The 19,123-nt window shown below is 44.2% G+C and overlaps 1 protein-coding gene across 1 annotated transcript in view; it reads right to left on the bottom strand.

Annotated features, from left to right (window-relative positions):
- The window catches only part of Pard3 (par-3 family cell polarity regulator), a 546,246-nt gene that overhangs the window by 145,144 nt on the left and 381,979 nt on the right, over positions 1-19,123 (bottom strand). Inside the window, 3 exon segments of the mRNA XM_032887697.1 lie at positions 3,627-3,674; positions 3,676-3,719; positions 3,721-3,736. Of these exon segments, the coding sequence (XP_032743588.1) occupies positions 3,627-3,674; positions 3,676-3,719; positions 3,721-3,736 (108 nt within the window).

Genomic DNA, 19,123 nt, shown 5'->3' with positions numbered 1-19,123 from the left:
GTTACTGTATGGGTGGCCGGGCAAGATATGTGCAGGAATGAAACCCATTAAAGCAAAGCCCAGGCTCAGAAGAACAGAGTTTATGTCCAACATCAGAACAGACCAGCCTTTTAGCGATAACATTTAAACAACATAGATGTTTTTCTCTCCATCCTCCAATAGTTACTTCTTTAGTAATGGGCTTCATGAATGCACAAAGGCAAGGAAATATCTTGGTTTGGGGGACGTGTCACAACTCATTTATGAAGGAATCTCAGATTTCATATTTTATGTAGAATTGGCTGAAAATTCTGGAACTCAAATAGCCCCAGCGTAAAATAATGTTATGGAAGAAGTGCTTTACTCCTAGTTCACAGAGAGAGTGGGTGAGGCTATGGGAGGATGCTCTGTGCTGTTAGCTTTTGACTACTCTTCTGATCATATTTTCCCAAGGAAGTTACAGTATCCCTTCTCGAAGCAGAGTTGTTGTCAACGTCAAAAACAGCAAAGAGGGGGAAATGGGTAAAAGAAGGCTTAGCACACATCACAAGCACCAAGCATACAGTGGGACTTGGCACCCCATCCAAGTACCAAACATGAAGTGTGACTTAGTTCCATCAAAGCACCAAGGACACAGGGTGACTTAGCTCCATCATGGCACCAAAGATACATTGTGACTTAGCGCCATCAAAGCAACAAGGACACATTGTGACTTAGCTCCATCATAGAACCAAGGACACATTGTGACTTAGCTCCATCAAAGCACCAAGGACACATTGTGACTTAGCTCCATCATAGCACCAAGGACACATTGTGACTTAGCTCCATCAAAGCACCAAGGACACAGTGTGACTTAGAGCCATCAAAACACCAAGGACACGTTGTGACTTAGCGCCATTATAAGTATCAAATACCCAGTGTATGGCCATAACTGTAGTTTACTACTCATTTTATTATACAACCCAAGATTCATATAAAACATACTTTTTAAAAGTACTAAAGTATAAAGAGCCATGGATTGTTCAAACTCCAAGTGCAATCGATATTTTTTTGTAAGCCAGTCACTTTTTGCTCCAAGCCCACATACACTGTAAATTTACTACGGCCAACTGAGGGCTCTGAATCATCAGAGGCACAGAGACAGATTAAAAACCAAAGTAAAAAAAAAATAAAATGAACTGTGCTTTGGGCGAATGATCAATATAAATGAAGCTGAGACGTGAAGCTCGTTGTTTAGCTGGACACATTCAACTGTGTGTTATGAAAGCGTCTTTGGAAACGTTGATACAGTTCTGCGGGGAAGTACAGAAGCAACCTAACTGAGAAGCAGCTATGTCTGGAGTATAAAGAGTTTGCAGCGTTGGCCAGTTTTCATGCATGGAGGCAGAACATTCTTTCTATCACTCTCTGAGTGACTAAGTCTGTTCTCTAACCTGCTCTGTTCTGTGTTTAGGAGAAACTCTTTTAATGCGTAAGTGATGGAGACCATTAGAGAAGAGGAAGCGGGTAGAGCAAGGAGTTTCAAGAGACCGTTGGGACGACCACAGTACATCAGAGGTGCACACATTATAACAACACAAGGACGCCTCCTATCTGTATAATTAACACTACTAATAAAAAGTTTAAAAGAAGACAAAAACAGAAGCCCTGCTAAGATAGATGTGCAAAAATTGTAAGAAGTCCCAGCACAGTAGGAAGAGTTCACAGGAAAATCTGGGGCTGAGGGAATAGCTCCATGGTAGAATGTCTAACATGTGTGAGCCCCTAGGCTCCACTTGTACAATTAAATGAGATAAATAAGTAAATAGGTAAAAAGTAAATAAAAATAGTGATAGAAGCGCAAATTTGTATCATGTTTTCAAACTCTGTTTTACTTTCTCTATTCCCCACCATGTCTATCTTTTACAGCCTAGAAAGTCGGGGACTAGGATAACCTCTCTATCCAAAATGCAAACATTTCCAGAGAAAGGTGAATGAAAAAACACGCCAAGCAAATTTGTATAAAGGAAGCCATTGGACTGGGGCATAGCTTAGAGAGAGGGAGCTTTCGAGATGAGTATGAGACTCTCAGGTCAATCCCCAGAATTGCACTATTAAAACCAGAAGCATCCTCAGACTGCAGAGGATACTCTATTTCTCTTACTCACCCCTTGTGCGAGATACCCCATCTCTACAATTGCAAACACACACCTGTGCTCAAAGGTGCTGTACAAGATGCAGACAAAATGAAACCTGGGGGGTGTGGATCATGCCACCAGAGGAATGGGCAGGGACTGGTGAGGTGGAGCGTGTGCAGACCCTGGAAATCTCAGCATTTGAGATGGTAGGAGTAGAACTAACTTCTGTCTCCACCCTTGCTCTGGGACATGTAACCACGACCCCCAGCTAGGTGATCATGGGCAGTCATGTAGCACAGCAGCTGGAACTCTTCTCCATGCAAATAGAGTATTATCGGCATCGTAGCCTCAGTCAATAGAATGTATTTACCCCCACCACCCAAATCCCACCCTATTCCCCAAGGTTCATAATATAGTTCCCCTCCACATGGGATAAAGCACACAAGTTATTTCACCAAGGATCCTCTGAGCGTGGCTGCTTTTATTGACCTCTAACACTTTGGGGGTGGATCTCTCCCTGAAGCAATCATTGTTGGACCTTGACCTGCCTGACCAGGTTCCTATTGCTTGCAGAGGCTCACATCAGAACACTGACTTCCTACAAGACCGTGGTCTCAGTCAGGATTCCAGCCACCTGCCTTGTACTGGCCGCCTGAACCTCTTTATTCCTTTTCTAAGAGCTGTAACACTTCCAGTATTCCCAGCCAGATCAGAGCCCTGTGGACTTTATATGTCTTAACTCTGCTTCACCCTCCTCGGTCTAGATGGCTATCAGGGACATCTGATGTCTCAGAAGGAAGAGGCAGATTGTGGACCCCACCTATTCTAGACTTTGCCTTGCCCTCTCAGAGGCAGACTGGAAGCAACTGGACACCCCACCAGGAGAGGCACTCAGAACCACAGAAACCCACTTGAACTTCAAATTTTGAAAAGCAAATTATCTATAAGCATTGGGCACGTGGCTTAGGCGCTCAGGAAAGGAAATGTAAGCTAGAAGGATCGATGTATATGCCTATAATCCCAATGCTGGAGCCATAGAAACAGGGTTCTCTGGGTGTGGAGACAGGAGTTCCCTGGGGTTTGCTGGTCAGCTCTAGATGCAGTGAGAGATCTTTTTCTCAAAAAGATAAAAACAAAACATATGGAACAATGTAGAGCCACAAAGGAAGACACCTGGTTTCCACACAGATGCACCTTCCCCACGGATAGGTATAGATGCACACACTGTGCTCGGGCACACACACAGCAAACTCCATAAATAAATAAGTTCAGCATTAATGCACTCCCCCGCCACTGTGTAAAAAGTCTCAACTGAAACCATTAAAATTCACCTAGGTTCAAATGAACAAAAAAAAAGTCTCTGCTTTTCTTTTTAAACAACTTCCTTTGTATTACATTATTCTCGCAGTCATGACAGATACTACAGCTGAGTGCAAACTCTTTCCATTTAAGTTAAAAGGTGGTAGACGGGCAGCCATGGGTGAGGGCCGAACTCTCTGCAGGGCGGGGCCTGATACCTTTGAGACTTACCTCTCCTGTTCCTCCTTCATCTGCTCCCTGTCCTCTTCTGAGGTGAAGAGTCCTGGATTTTATTCGACCCATTTTTTCCATCTTGTCATCTTTTTCGATGTTTGCCAAACCTGTTGGTAATGAGAAATTCTACCTTGTCAATATATACAAAGTGAGTTGTCCTCCTCGAACACATATATGTGCACACACACACACACACACACACACACACACACACACACAGAGAGAGAGAGAGAGAGAGAGAGGGAGAGAGAGAGAGAGAGAGAGAGAGAGAGAGAGATCCTCACAATTCTGCTCAGACGTCTTCTGAGCATCTCGGCTTCAATTAGAGAAACCTATATTAAACTTTAATTAGAATGTTCCAGGCAAAACCTTTGGGAAGGCCACTTCCCCCTCCCTCAGTATCTATATTGTTGTTTGAAAAAGCAAAACAAAATGATCAAGGCAAACCAGGTTATTCTTCTGAGGGCTGAGGAGTGACCCAGTTGGTATAGTGCTTACCCGGCATGCTCGAAACCCTGGGTTTTATCCCCAGTACCCTACACCCAAAGAGACAAGCGGATCAGAAGTTCAAGATCATCCTTATCTACAGAAAGAGTTCAAGGTCAGCCAGAACAATAAGAGATTCTGTCTCAAAGCAACAGAAGACAGGGTTGCAGTTGATCCCATGAAACAGGCAAATAATAAAAGTGCAGAATGCTGAGCTGAACACTTCATTCAGATAACCAGAAAGGAAAAAAAATCTTTACAGAGGGACATCCTTGTTGCACTAAAGACTGAAAATCCAAAATCATCTAGCTAACGACCTCTCCGTAAGCAATGACTCTTCTTTATTTTCACCGAGAAGGCTTATTGGGGACATTCATCATGGTTAGGAACCGACAGATATTTGCAAAGTTTAATTCATGCTGCTAGACTGAAGCTTATTAAACTGAAAGATTTTGGGGAATCTTCACCAAACGGTCTCCTCGGCCCATCAAGCCATGGCAGGAGGAGGACGCCTTTGACTTAGAAACCCACACCTGATCAAAACCAAATGCAAGGGGTGGGCATGTGATCTGGCCTTGGTCTGTGCACTGCTGAAGACGGATGCCAGCCCCGTGGCTCTTTAAGAAAATGTCACGCTAGTCTATGCTGGCATCCAACATATCACAGACGTTCCAGCCTCGTGTGGGACTCCTTTCCCTGCTGCTATTTTCCTCTATAAAAAGCCCACGTGCCCTGTGATGCTCGCCTTCCATGTCTCCAATCAGATCCATGCACAAGGACTGTCAAGTCACCAGCTGTCTTCTCAGACAAGAAACCGCAGGCACACGCTTTGTGCATACACTTGCACAAAGAAATGCTCATTCATAGGAGAAGGGTGTGTGTGACTGAGTCCTTCTATCTGGAAAGGTGACACAGGACAGAAAGAGGGGAAATCACGGGCATGGGAAGGAAAACTCTTCATCCCAGCATGGTTGAAGCCTTTAATCAGTGGAGAATCAAGAATTGAGCATAAAAAACATTTCCTTAAGGCCGTTCTCCCTTTCCAGCTACAAAGCTGCCATTTTTCAGGATTCTCACCCCAAACCCCAACACAGTGACAGGGCCTATCCTACACCCCCCACAGTCTTAACAGATTGCAGTAACAGCACCATCACCTCTGCAGACACCCTACAGTCTCAGTTATTAAAGAGCAAACAGAGTTAGAGGAGGAGAGGATTCCTAAGATATCCCGTGAGCAGCAAAATTCCCAGAGTCTCCAACAATTTTGTATATAGTGACCACTGGGACACTTGAAGGGGAACTGTCCCTGTTGGACCCCCTACCCACACTCGGGTATGTCTTAATTCTTTCCCTGAGCAACTCTCCTTCTCTTAGTCCCTGTGACCCACGATGCTTAAAATCCTTTTTTAAAGTATCTCTCAATGAACCCTGACTGCTAAGAAGTCTATACACAGCCTCTTAGGTGTGCCATATTCTTTCCCTGAGTACCTTCCTGCTTATTAATAAATTCCAACACTACTTCACGCCAGCTTGTTCTGAAATTCTTTTCTGTATCAAAGCCAAGGACCAGGTTTTACCTAGATCAGGGGAGTTTCTCAGGTGATGACAGAGAAGGCGTTTATGATTCCCTCTGTAATGCTGCCGGCTGGGAGAGGAGCCAGGAATGCAGTTGACGTCAAATGCACATCAGAAAGAAAAGAGCAAAGGCATATTTGCACAGCTGACAGATAAGAGAAAAAGGTCTCATGTCACGGGTTGGCTAGTGACACAGGTCATTTCTTATTAGGATAAATCTCATTTCAAACACTCGGCCGCACATGAAGTATCCAGGACAAACCTCAGACAGTAATTAAGATACACTGTGTTTGCCAAAAAGGTTTAAAAACTAGGAAATCATCATCACAATATTATGCCAGAAAAACCTCATATATTGTCACCACTTTCACTTAAAATTATATATTCCAATGTGAGAAAATAAGCAAAACTAGCTACAAGTTACTTCTATAAAGCCAATCTGTCTGGGACATTTGATCTTGTTTAGAAACTAGATAGTAAATACAACTGGAAAGGGCAGGAAGGGAAGGAGAAAAACAGGTTTTTGAAATCGATTAAATCTATTACCTGCCCACTTTTCAGAGGGGTAAAATATGTACTGGGACTTTAAAGCTATATATGTAAAACACACAGATATGCCTATATAAAAGCATGCATACACACACACACACACACACACACACACACACACACACACACACACACAGACTGGGAGTAAAGCATTATAAAGTTAAGTTTTATAGAATGAATGAACCAAACGACAAATATAAAAACACGCATCCCAGGGAGCTGACGTATCTACACGGAGAGCAGGAAACAACACATTGTATCACCATGACACCATGGAGTCTCTTCTCTAGCCCGTGTTTATGTAGCAGCAGGATGAGCTGGGCAAGGGAGCTCACAATGAATTAAAGATGGCTTCCCAAGAAGATGGCATTGAGCACACATCAGTGAGCCATGCTGGGAAGCGTCAGCAATACAGGCTGAGGCTGGGACTCACGTTGGTCAAATGCTTGACTATTGTGCCCCGGGCTCCATCCCCAATGCCCCATAGACTAAGCATGGTGTCACGCACCTGTAATCCCAGCAGTGCCTGGAGGTATTGGCAGAAGGGTCAGAGTTCAAGGCCATCCTTAGCTTCATGAGTAAGAGGCTCTCCCGGCATGCATACAACGTGTCTCAGTATAAAACAGAACGCAAGGGAAGAACTACCACAAGGGCCCGGAGGCAAGGTACGATGGTTTTCTTTGAAGAACTACAAGGGCCACCAATCCAAGAGTAATGGTTACACTGTAAGAAGCTGAATCCTAAAGGAGGAGACTGTCAGACACTGTGGCATAAGTCAGGCGTGTTTCGGTACAGAGAAGGCAGTACACAGAGAAACTGGGATTTGCAGATGGGGACGATAGGGGCATGACAGAAAATCATTGTTATTCCAAAATTCAGTCTATCACCTGGAAAGTGGAACTCTTATCTATCCAGTCACACACACACACACACACACACACACACACACACACACACACACGAGGGAGGGGGACTGTCTGTGGCTGAGGAGTGAGAGATACTCACAGCCAAGACCCCAGAAGACAGCACGAGGCTAGACAAGCCGAGTGTCTCAAGTCATCCCAAATATTGCATAAGTCAGCTGCAGCTGGGTATAAAAAGGAGTTTCCAGAAAAGTCTGCTCAGGAGTTGTGAAAGGGAAGGCTTAGTTGGTAAAGTACTTGTCTAGCAAGAATGAAGGACTGAGTTCAATTCCTAATACCTATGTATAAAGGCCATATGAGGAGGTATACAGTGCTGGATTGGTAGATTACTGGGGCTTTCTGGTTGGGGAGCCTAGCCTAATCTTTGAGCCTCAAGCCCCAAGAAGAGACTATCATTTAAAAAAAAGTAGACAGAGATTCCTCTAGGGAATGATATCTAAGGTTGTTCTTTGACCATCACACATGCGTGTATGCACACATACACACACACTCACACTCACACACACACACACTCACTCACACACACACTCACAAGTTCAAGTTCAACTAAATATTAACATATTGTGCTTGCTTATAATTAGAAAGCTATAAAGGTAAGTGATGACAGTTGTCTTGTTTTCAGTTTGCAAATGTCCTCAAGTGACACACAGTTGTCATGGCGATTCAGGTCACTCCCACTGAGGAGATCATGTAACTAAGTCTGTTTTCCTATTGGGAAAAACTGAGATTTATTGATCTAGGTGTGCTTTCGAACCTGGGCCCTGTGTGTGCCACACGAACATTCTACCATTAAACCGACACCTTGGAAAAACTTGGTGGCATTTATATTCTTCTTCACAAGCAAGGATGGATGACTGACAAATGTCCACTCTCCAGTGTCACGCCCATCTCAGACCAAATGTACAATGGATCTGAGAGATCCATGACAGAAGCCAGGCCACCTGAGAGTTGACTGTGGGAGAGAGGTTGGGGAAGGCACCCCTTTGGTCATGAGCGGAACATCTCGAAGCAAGTAAAAGGACCCCAAATGGATGTACCAACAGCCAACAGCCATCCATCTCTGTGCAGAAAGAACCACCACTAATGATTAATGCCTAAGTTCTCCTTGCTGTTAAATGATCCCCCTCACTTTTTGGTAAGGTGGTATAAATACCGATGAAATAGCTTGCCATTTAAACCATGATAGTTCTACTGCTACTGAATTTAGAAAGTCTTCAGAAAAAGCATGCTGAATGATAACACAGTGTTCTGGGTAAAATAAAAACACTCACTGGTTGTGACAAAAGCCCCACCCCCACCCAAATAGTGTTTTAAAACGTAATATGATTAAAAGAAACTCGTAAAAACGGCTGCCATATATAAAAACAGGATCTCTAGAGCCAATTATTTCCTAGTCTTTGAAGAATGAGCTTCAAAATTATATTTTCTTCAAATAAGCCAAGTGAGGTGTCATTGACATTCGGTATTTCTCACTGCTAATTACTAGGGCCCTGTGACTCGGGAGGAGTTTTGCCATGATACATGTCTGACTATTTACCTCAGGAAATATGTAGTGTAGAATAAATGACTCTGTGCAGCTGTAGAAGAGGTCTTTAACTGTGTCTTTTACTTATTAGACCTCAGCATCCAGGACCAGCACGACCAACCTGGCCCATTAGGAAGTCGTGGTCCTGTATCCTGCTCACCATCTCGACCTTTGACCCAGTATGAGTCATTTTATCACTTCCTCTGACTGAGAAGTCATTTCTCCTTTCTAGAGCCTTCCTTTACCTTTGATGGCTGCAAGCCAGCAATGTGTGCTGTCTTTGGTGAGAATGCTGCCAACCGACAGGAAGACCCTTGAGCTATATCAGCTGCCCGGTAACCCAGAAGACTACAGACACTAAAATGCAGCCCCAGCCTAGTTCCATGGGATACAGAGCATGTTTACCCAGTCAAAACAAAATACCATCTCCCATTATCATTGCTCTAGAATGGCCGATGCCCTAAGTTGCTCTAGCAAACCATTTCCGGTTGATTCTGGTGCTATTCATGTATGTTTCTACATTCCAGATGCATCAGCTTCCTTTAATTTGCCACTTCAGTGGGGTTTGGAGGGGAAATGCTTGGGAATGTGATAGACAAGCCACCTCCCAGTCCTGCCACCATGGACTGTGAACCACAATAAACTCTTCCTTCCATAAACTGCCTTCACCAGGGGTTTCATCACAGTAATGAGAAAAGTGAGACTAAAATGCTCCTGTAGTCTTGAACACAACTGTAAATTTTTTTTTTCAAAATCCCAACCACTCTAGATTTTATATGAAGAAAACTACAAAATAAAACAAAACTCTGTAGACTGTCTTCTGCATTCACTGCAGACAGGTATTTATAGGTTTTCAGAAATTAAAAGATTCGTCTCCTAGTCTAGACATCGCTCGACAGAGAAAGAAACTGAGGCTCAGGAACTGCTCAAAGTCCCATGCAGGCTGGGGCTAGAGAGAGACGATCTCATGGCTAGTTTAAGATATCTCCGTGAGTCTGAACCTGAACACTCCCCAGAGGAAATAAAATTCTAGCTTCTGTTCACAGCCCACTGTGTGCACTTCCTAAGTAGACACACAATTAGCTCCTGATGGTGCTCATTTGATTATGTAATTATATCCAACTGGAATTCACCGAGTTCGTGTGTCGTATTTATCTGAATGGTTCCTGCGTCAACTTGTGGAAGTGCTATTTATTGTTCCCACGGGAGAGACCCTGAGCAGGGAGCCCTGGGGATTCTACTGACAGCAGGAGAATAGTATCACCCAATGCTCTCTCACCCCAGCCCCAACCCCTGATGCCTGAGGAACCCAAGACAGCGCAGACAACCAGTTTGTTCCTTGTTTAAGTGCATGAGAGAAGGCTGGGAAGACAGCTTCACAGGTAAATGGCTTCCTGGGCAAGCATGATGGCCTGAGTTCAAGGCCAGCCTCCTCACACCCTGGTGTGCAACTCTAATCCCAGTGCTGAGGAGACAGAATGGGACTAGTACCATGGATGGCTAGCTTGTCATTTTAGCAATATTGCTAAGCCTTAATCCCAGTGAGAGACTTTATCTCATAAACCAGAAAGTGACTACAGTAGACATCTGCTTACACACACATGCACACACTAACACGCATAAGACACTTATATTCACTAGTATCACACAGACTTCCCATGTGATGATCCTGTACTGTTGATAGCGCTGTGAACTATGGGATAGGGGTCCCTAATAGAACTTGTCTATGAAGACCAAGAGTCTGAAGGCCAGGTCAAGAACTGGCCCTACGTACTAAAGAGGATTATAAAAACTGCACGCAGCCACTCAAAGGGCGTTGCCAGCATTTCTACTTTCAATGGCGGGCCAAATGTTAAAAGTTCAGTCTGGCATATGCAAATACTGTCAAAGGCTTATCAGAGTTCAGCCCTGGGGTTAGAGGGAACGACTTCAAGAATCGAGGAGCAGAAGTTCATGGGAGACACAACATTCATGGTCTCCACCTATACTTCCTGTAGCTCAGTCCTGCTTTAAAAGAGAGAAAGGAAGGGGGGGGGTCATTTGTAATCTGTCCCTCTTGTCGTGATTGTGCGGTTTTGTGACATTTTGAAAAATCGCACTACCACGAAAGTGGCTGATTTGCTCAGCAGTGGATTGTGGAAATGGAGGGGGGAGGCCAGGGAAGGGGGGGCTGATTATGGAAAGCAGAAAGCTTCTATTGGAAGGTGAAAAGGCACCGGCAATCAACAGCAATGAGGAGTGAGGCTGAGAGAAAAGGCAGGGGAGACAACTTGACAGAGCCTTTGTCAGATGGGTGTGGCTCCCCAGTGATGGAGTGTCGCGGGGGTGCTCTTTACCGGCGAATTCACAAACTCCGGAGCCATTATTTCTGATTGTGTACAGTTCTCATCAGCCCTGGTCTGATTGGTTTAATAAACTAAATGTGAGCTGCTTGGCATGCAGAGAAAGAGAAGTGACTTTCCTTTAAAGGCAAAAGACAGCTTCCATGTAACCAGCCTGTCACAGCCTCTGTAAGCGGGATACATCCATGTACGTGTGTACCTGATGCTTCAGAAACCGCTGGGAAGTCAGCACAGGATCAACTCTGACCTGAGAATAAAATATCTTGAGGAAACATGCACACATGCATACACACACACACACACACACACACACACACACACACACACCACACAAATGCACATACATACGTTACATAAAAGCAGGGGTAAATACATAAAGGTATAAGTGGAGATGAGGCACAGAAGGCGAACCTTTCAGACATGAAACAAATGCACCAATAACTCAAACATTGTAGGTGACCTCATACAGGTTCCGGTGAGATTTACACTGGTCACAAAGCTGGAGCCCAGCCGTCAGCTCAAAACACAGGACGTGGTCTCTAGGACTCCTTGTAAAAAGAGGCCAAGCAGTAGTAATTGCTGCTCCACATCAGGTGTTTATAAGGCTTGTTACACCTTATTCTTTTATATATATCATCCCATACCAGTAATTAAGACGCGCTGACCCCATAACCTCTACCATCTGAATGCAAATGATATGCAAATTACACTTTGTTTCTCCTCCGAGTATACCAAACTTTATGATAATAAAGTACACACACACACACACACACACACACACACACACACACACTTTCCTGTATACTTAGACATAGAAAAACAAGGCAGGATTCCAATCCTTCTAAAGGCTCCCTTTGGCAACAACACCCTTCACGTCCACTTGGTGTGATTCTGAGGCTCTCTCTCTCTCTCTCTCTCTCTCTCTCTCTCTCTCTCTCTCTCTCTCTCCCTCCTTCTCTGGGTTCTCCGGCACTGCCATGCTCTTAATTCTTGGTCTGTTCGTTCTAATGCATCATTGTTTCATAGTACAATACCACAAATTGCAAATTGCATTTGGCTCAAGGAGTGATTATGAAAAACTACCATCGTGGCTGCCTTTGCTCGCACCACGCTGATAATAATGAGGCCCTGATTGAGTTCGAGGCAGGCAAGTGATGAGAAGGGTCAATTTGAGTGTTTCTATTAAGCTTCTTTTGTCAAACCCAACACTTTGCCAGGTCAGAGGCAAATAATCACGCCCTGCATCTGGTTTCCATGGTTACCCCTCAGCCTCAGACTGTACAGCCCAGGATACGGCCCCGAGGCAGCCCCACCCTACCCCCAAGAGAAATATAACACTGTTTGGGTAGTCTCTTGGTCTCCCTTGACCAACAATTCAAAGAGAGGCTTCATGTAGCTGGAACTGGGGTTTTTCTTAGTCTGTGGCTCTTTGTGGTAGCATCATTACCCAACGTGGTATAGCTCCATTTAAGCTATTTGTACTCCCCCCAACACACACACACACACACACACACACACACACACACTCACACATATGTATTGTATGCACTTTTCAGCAAGATTATAAAATAGTTTTCCTATGGATTTTTAGTATCAGTTATTTCCCCTTCTCTCCTCCCAGTGAAAGTTGTTCTCCCTTGTTTTTCCATTGCCCCCTTCATGGCACCTGTTAACACCGCTCTCCTGATTGCCCCCTGAATCTCAAGATAAAACCCTATTGTTGACATCATGCAATTTGGATACAGGGCAAGAGGATGGAGTTGGATCTAACCCTAGGACTAGTACTCATAGCAGGAACACATACACACACACACACACACACACACACACACACACAAATTGAAGAATTTCTGAAGAAAATCTGTTGGAACAGAAGTTGCCTAGCCAATACTCAAATCAACCATGGTTGAAAACACCAAAAGTCTCAGAAGCTCCCAATATGGAGACATTTGCTGCTGGAAATACCCTCAATTATATTCACATTTTGAGGCAGACTCTACGTCTTTTCTACTGACACACACAGGGACTGTCAGTGACAGCTGCTGGGATTCCCTCCACCGACGCTTTCCTACCTTGCATGCTTACAAACGCCACAAAGAATAGTAATAGGGGTTGTTGAAGTTTAAAAAGAAACTCTTGGACTTCTGGGATTATCTTTGGGAACTTAGAAAAGAGAAACTTCCCTGAAGATCTCATTATCTGTAAAGTTCCACATCAGTCAGCACTTTTTCTGTTGATTCACACATCTTCCAGGATGTTCCCTACACAGTAAATTAAGAGGCGTGGTGCAGGTGATCACAGTTTATCTTTAGATTGTTTTGCATAGTCAAACAGGACTTGAAAGGGCTGAGGCTTTGAAGGCTGATAGACTGCTCAGAGAACAAGATACCAAGGGTGAGAGACCATACTTTATTCTGAGAACCCAGAGAGGTCAATAGAGACAGAACACCCACTGTCTCTCCAACACACAGTCCTCTGGAGGAAGAGAGGATCCCACACTATGCATTTTCATATAAGTGGTCCTTGTAGTTCTAGAATACTGGGTACTTAGCATCAGCAGAAACTGAAGGGCAATACAAATGCCAACAGTGGCTTTTTCCCAGCCAAGATCGCTGACTGTCCCATGCTGTGGCTTCATCTCCCAGGATGCACAGCACAGGATGTCATGATTCATCTGGTTAAGATCCAACCACTGGTGAGGCTCCCAGCTGGCAGGGTTCAGGGTTGGAGTTACAAGCGGTCAGAGCAAGGAGAGGTATTTACTGTCCCTTCTCCAATCCACTTGTCCTGCCTACACTTAGAATGTCAAGTTCATAGTTCAATAAGTGCTTAAACAGAGAATTTGTGTCTCTGAATGATGAACCTGTTCAGGGTACCTCACTAGCAATCATAAGCAAGAGGGGTGCTCTGTGACCAGTGTACTGTCCACCTTATCAAGAGGCCCTGCCACCATTACAGCTGCTTCGGCATCGAATCATCGCTTGGTTGGCCCTGTCTGAAGCTGCAGACAGCTGGTTCTTAATGTGTGTATGATAATCACAGGGTGTGAGCAAGTCTGAGTTTACAGAGAGCAGCTTGTATAGGAACCTCCAAGGTAAACAGCACCCATAAAGCTTCTGCAGTGAAAACGCCCAGAAGGTCTACATAGAAGCCAATTCAGAAACAAACAAGCTGGAAGGATAAGAAGACTCCAACAATTCACCCATTGGTCAACAGGCAACAAAGTAACTTCTCCCCAAGCTTTCCGGCAGGCTAATGGAAATTAGGTTCTTGACATTAAGTGTGAGTGAAGAAGTGAGAGAAAAGAAATGGCAAGCCTTGCCAAGTGCTGGTCTGTGCGTCTAACAATGGCATACTCTGAGTACCAGGACCTCCAACCTCTGACCAAGTAGGCTTGCATGTGGACTCACACATAAGAGTTCAAAAGTAGATCTTCCACCATTACACTAACCTTATATTAAAACACTGTGTGTGTGTGTGTGTGTGTGTGTGTGTGTGTGTGTGTGTGTGTGTGTGTGTTCAGGTGGATGTGTGTAGAGTCCAGAGGTCAACCTTGGGTGTCCTTACTCTAGTGATATCCATCTTGATTTTGAATATTTTAGACAAGATCTCTTATGAGCCTGGAACTCGATGAAGTTAAGATGGTTAGCCAGTCAGTCATGGATGGCATCTGCAAGTTCCTGCCTCTGCTCTACTGAGATTAAAAGTTCAAATGTGAGTAACCATAGTGCTTTTCAAAGATAAAATAAAACAAACAAACAAATAAAACCCAGCTGGGTGACAGTGGTGGCAAAAACCTTTAATCCCAGCACCCAGGGGGCTGAGGCAGGCAGATCTCTAAGAGTCCAGCCAGGTCTACAGAGTGAATTCCAGGACAGCCAAGACTATACAGAGGAGAAACCTTGTCTCAAGAAACAAACAAACAAACAAATGAATAAACAAACAAAAAGGGTCAGACTTAGACCCTTAACGCTTCATTCAACTAGGCTATCTTCTGGGTCTCAAAAAATAAGTATGTCATTGTTAAACTGACTATACTGCAAAATGCTTACATTAATTAAATTATGATCCTTTTCCATCCACCAAAATGCACAGCTTGTAATCTGCTGCTAAAGATGACCTTGGGAATCCCCTCATATAACACAGAAGTGTGCAGCAAACATCTGAATAGCAGTGTAGCAAATTACAAGTCCTCTCCGCACAAGTAGGACATCTAAATGACCTTAGCCCTTCAGAGTCTCTTTTGCATCATAGGGAGTTTGGTGGCCTGTTCAGAATTAATTACTAGATTTTAGTAGCTCTGCCTCTCTGCGCCAACAACCAGACACCAGACAGTGACACAAACCACAATCAGGGTGATGCCAGCGTCTGAGAACTACTCGCTGTGTAAGATAAACAGGGCCAAGACTGTGCCATCATTTACAAACTGTAAGAAGATAAGATTCAAAGGACTGTGATAAATCTTTGATCTTAACACCTCACCCCACCCCCGGCCTCCCATGGCCCCTCAGTTTCTGGACTGCTTCTAAGACTAACACAGGAAGCCACTTGCTGGAAGGATAGTCTGCTTAGGTGCTGATGGCCACCCATCCAGGAAGATGAAATCTAGTATGCTGGAGCGTAGCAATACTCAGCGTGACCCAACCTGCTAGAACAAGAATGCATTGCCGATTCAGGGAGACACCAGAGTTAGCACAAAAAACACCACACCGGAACACGGTGATTAAGAGCTTATGTATCACATGGGAGAATCACAGGGTACTTCTGGGATATACACACTATTCAATAGTCTACTATTCAATAGTGGCAGCTACAGAAGGGCAGGTGGTTCAGTGGGCAGAGGGCTTGCCTACCATGCAGGAGACCCTGTGTCAATGCCAGCACTGTTGAAACTGGGTGTGGCAGCTTAGAGCTACAACCTTAGTACTTGAAAAGTGGAAAGAGGAACAACATAAGTTTGAGGTTATCCCTGGCTACATACATAGCAAGTTTATGGCTAGTCTAAGGTAGATGATATCCCCGCTCAAAAAGGGGTTGGAGGTGTAGCAAATATTAAAAGGGATTTAAAGGATGTAGCACACTAGCAGAAATAATCACTCTCACAAATAAATACTGTTTCTTATAAGTCTAGCCCACACTGCTAATAGAAATAACCACTCTTACAAATATACATTGTTTCTCATAAGACTAGTCACATCTGCTTCCATTTGCAGGAGTTCCTCTCTTCCTGGAAGAGCACAGAATCTCCTAAGTGGTGGACATAAGGCCCTCTACCATTTGTGACTGCTGCTGTCCAGCCACAGCATCCAGTACTGAGACAGGCAGTGAAGAGTGGTATTGGTACAGGGGCAACAGTAGCAATTGCTGGGGCTAAAGTAGCTTACTTTGGATACATTTTCTCTTTTTTTTTAACTCTTTGCTATTCTAAGACCAAAAGCCTTTGGCTTCTGGTAACTAACTCATGCTGATAGCAGCAAGGGATTAAGGGGACATGGGGGGAGAGAAGGCTTAACTGCTAGGACTCTTTTCTCTGTAGCTCAAGGGACCCTCCCTGGTCAGGCAAGAGGCTTAGAGCTCATTAACTCTCAGTAAACCAGAGAGAAAAGAAAAGGAAAGATAACAGGCACAGAAGAGCACACACGCTCACATCCTAGTTGGGCATGACCACCTGTCTCATCAACTCCACAAGTGCACATGCATACTTATAGGCATACACCTACATACATATGTATGTACATAGATATAGACAGACAGATACATAATATAGATGATGAATGAGTCTGAACCCCAAATGCCACCCTTTATTCCTTCTCCCTGGCCTTCTTAAACTTTCTTTGAGGAAAGGTCTTGGTAAAATTAACTCATAGATAAAATGTTATGCAAAAGGGGAATTACGTAAGGATATCTATAGAAAGTTTCATCCTATAAGCTCATTATAAGTTCAAAGCAACAGTTTCACACGGCCTTGCTTTATCACAGTGCACACCTGTGGCTTCATCTTTGGACTTGATCTAGAATTAATGTTTTTCTTAGATCCCAAATTTGTCCCAAGCCTATTGTCTCTTCTTGGTGTAATTTATAAAAGCCCACTGCATTCCTTATTATGCAACCTTTCTATTCTTGATTCTAACTTATTATATCTTTCTGGCAAAACAACCAGGCCATTAAATTATCTTCTTAAAATTATTCTAATCGAATCGGGAATGTTTTAATGTAGTTAATTCACCTAAACATGACTAATTCATGAAAGTCCATCTTCCTGTTGATCTGCAGGAAATTTGCTCAATAGGGTGGGCTAATGCCCAGGATTCTCTAGGCTATGTAATGGTGACAGAAAAGGGAATATCAGCAGCAAGAAGCAATCCTGGGATGAAGTCTCTAAAGATCCTGCATTTCAGAGCATATCCACTGCAGGCCACACAAAATGGTGGGCTATCTCCAGAAAATTCACTTGCATGCCTTACCCTTTCCTAGATGGCTTCTGACAGTGGTCTAGGTAAACCAAAATGACATAGCCTTTGCTCTTTGGGCCACCATGGACTGGGTGGTGGTGGATGGCAGCCCAGCAACATAGCACATGCAATTTTGAGTCCTTGAGGCCCTCTGGCCTTAAAAATGGGGCTTACAGAGGCAGTGTCTGCAGCAAGGGCCAAAACAGATCCGTGAACTGCTGGAACAATATTCACCATCCTCTTCCTTCTGGCTGAGTCTGGATCTGGCTGGGCAAGGAAATATGTTCCATCCAAACAGAGGTATACGTCTGTGTCACAGGAATGTCACCAAGCCAAACAGCTACCATCCTCAGAAGTTCAACAAGGTCTGACCACTAAAGATCATCCCAGCTGCTCACACAGAGGCGGTCATGGGACTCCTGAGCAACCAGTGTCTCTCCCAGTCAGCTGCTTGCAATTCTGCCACAATTTTACATGCCCTCGGGGTCTAAAGGAGAGGGTATCTATCTATCCAGCTACAGGAAAGCCACCATCCCTGCTGGTTGAAGGGTAGTCCTTCTGAGGAATGGGATTACTGGCTATCCTGTGAATAAACCCTCATTTATGCTCTAGAGGTAAGCCCGAAAAGCTCACTGGTGCTCCACAGTGAACTTCAATGGGGAAGTTGTTTATGCCTCCTCCATGTAAGGAATTTCAGCAATAATTTTACAGCATTCTATGAGATACATATTGGTCAGCAGAAGCATGGACTCTGGGGCTGGAGAGATGGCTCAATGGGTATTTTCTTGTTATAGATACATGAAGACCCAAGTTTGGATACCCCAAGGCATATATGTACACACCTGCAGTGCACACCTATAAACCTGGAACTGGAGAAGTGGGGACAGTAGAATTCCTGGGACTTGCCTGCCTGACATTTTAGCTAAATCTATGTGCTCAAGCCCAAAAGATATTCTATTCCATAAAATGAAAGTGGAGAGCAACTGAAGAAAACACCTGATGTGAGCTGCTGGGCTCAACGATGTGCACACCTGCCCACAAACACATCCAGAGGTGTGCCACATGCACACGCATAAAACGCCAAAAGAGACCAGACATTATTAGCTCTGGAGCCAGCATCCTGGGTCCTCCCACCTAGCTTGCTCTATGATAATGAAGAGATGTGACTAAAGGGGAACTGGTTTGATTGCTTTGAGACTCAACTGCTTCTCTGGTGAGACGCAGGCTTCTTCATGGGTTTACTGTCAGGGCTACAAGAAAGGAACACTGTGGTAAGCACTTGATGGATATTAACTATGTGCACCATGGCTGTAGTTCCCATCTCATAGAGAGCAGTGACTGAGACAGAAAAGGGCCTTAGAAGAGGCTGACTTAGCTTGTTCCTTCACTCTTGTTACTGCTAAGAATGCCAAGGAGATGGCTGGAGTTGTAATAGCGTGATGACGTTGAGGACAGAAATATACAGGCAGACATTCACTTCCAGCAGCAGCAGCCAGAGCTGCAGAGTGTAAAGAGACAGATGAACTGTTAACAAGAGTGTGCTTGTGCCATGGAATGACACTCAGACTTGAAAAGTGGGAAATTCTGACACATAGTAAATACAGATAAAAATTCCTGGGCATATCAACATCACGTGACATCA

Source organism: Rattus rattus, chromosome 17 (assembly GCF_011064425.1).
Source record: "Rattus rattus isolate New Zealand chromosome 17, Rrattus_CSIRO_v1, whole genome shotgun sequence".
Lineage (NCBI taxonomy): Eukaryota > Metazoa > Chordata > Mammalia > Rodentia > Muridae > Rattus > Rattus rattus.
Note: the sequence above shows the minus strand (reverse complement) of the source record. Positions and strands in the feature narration are given on the sequence as shown.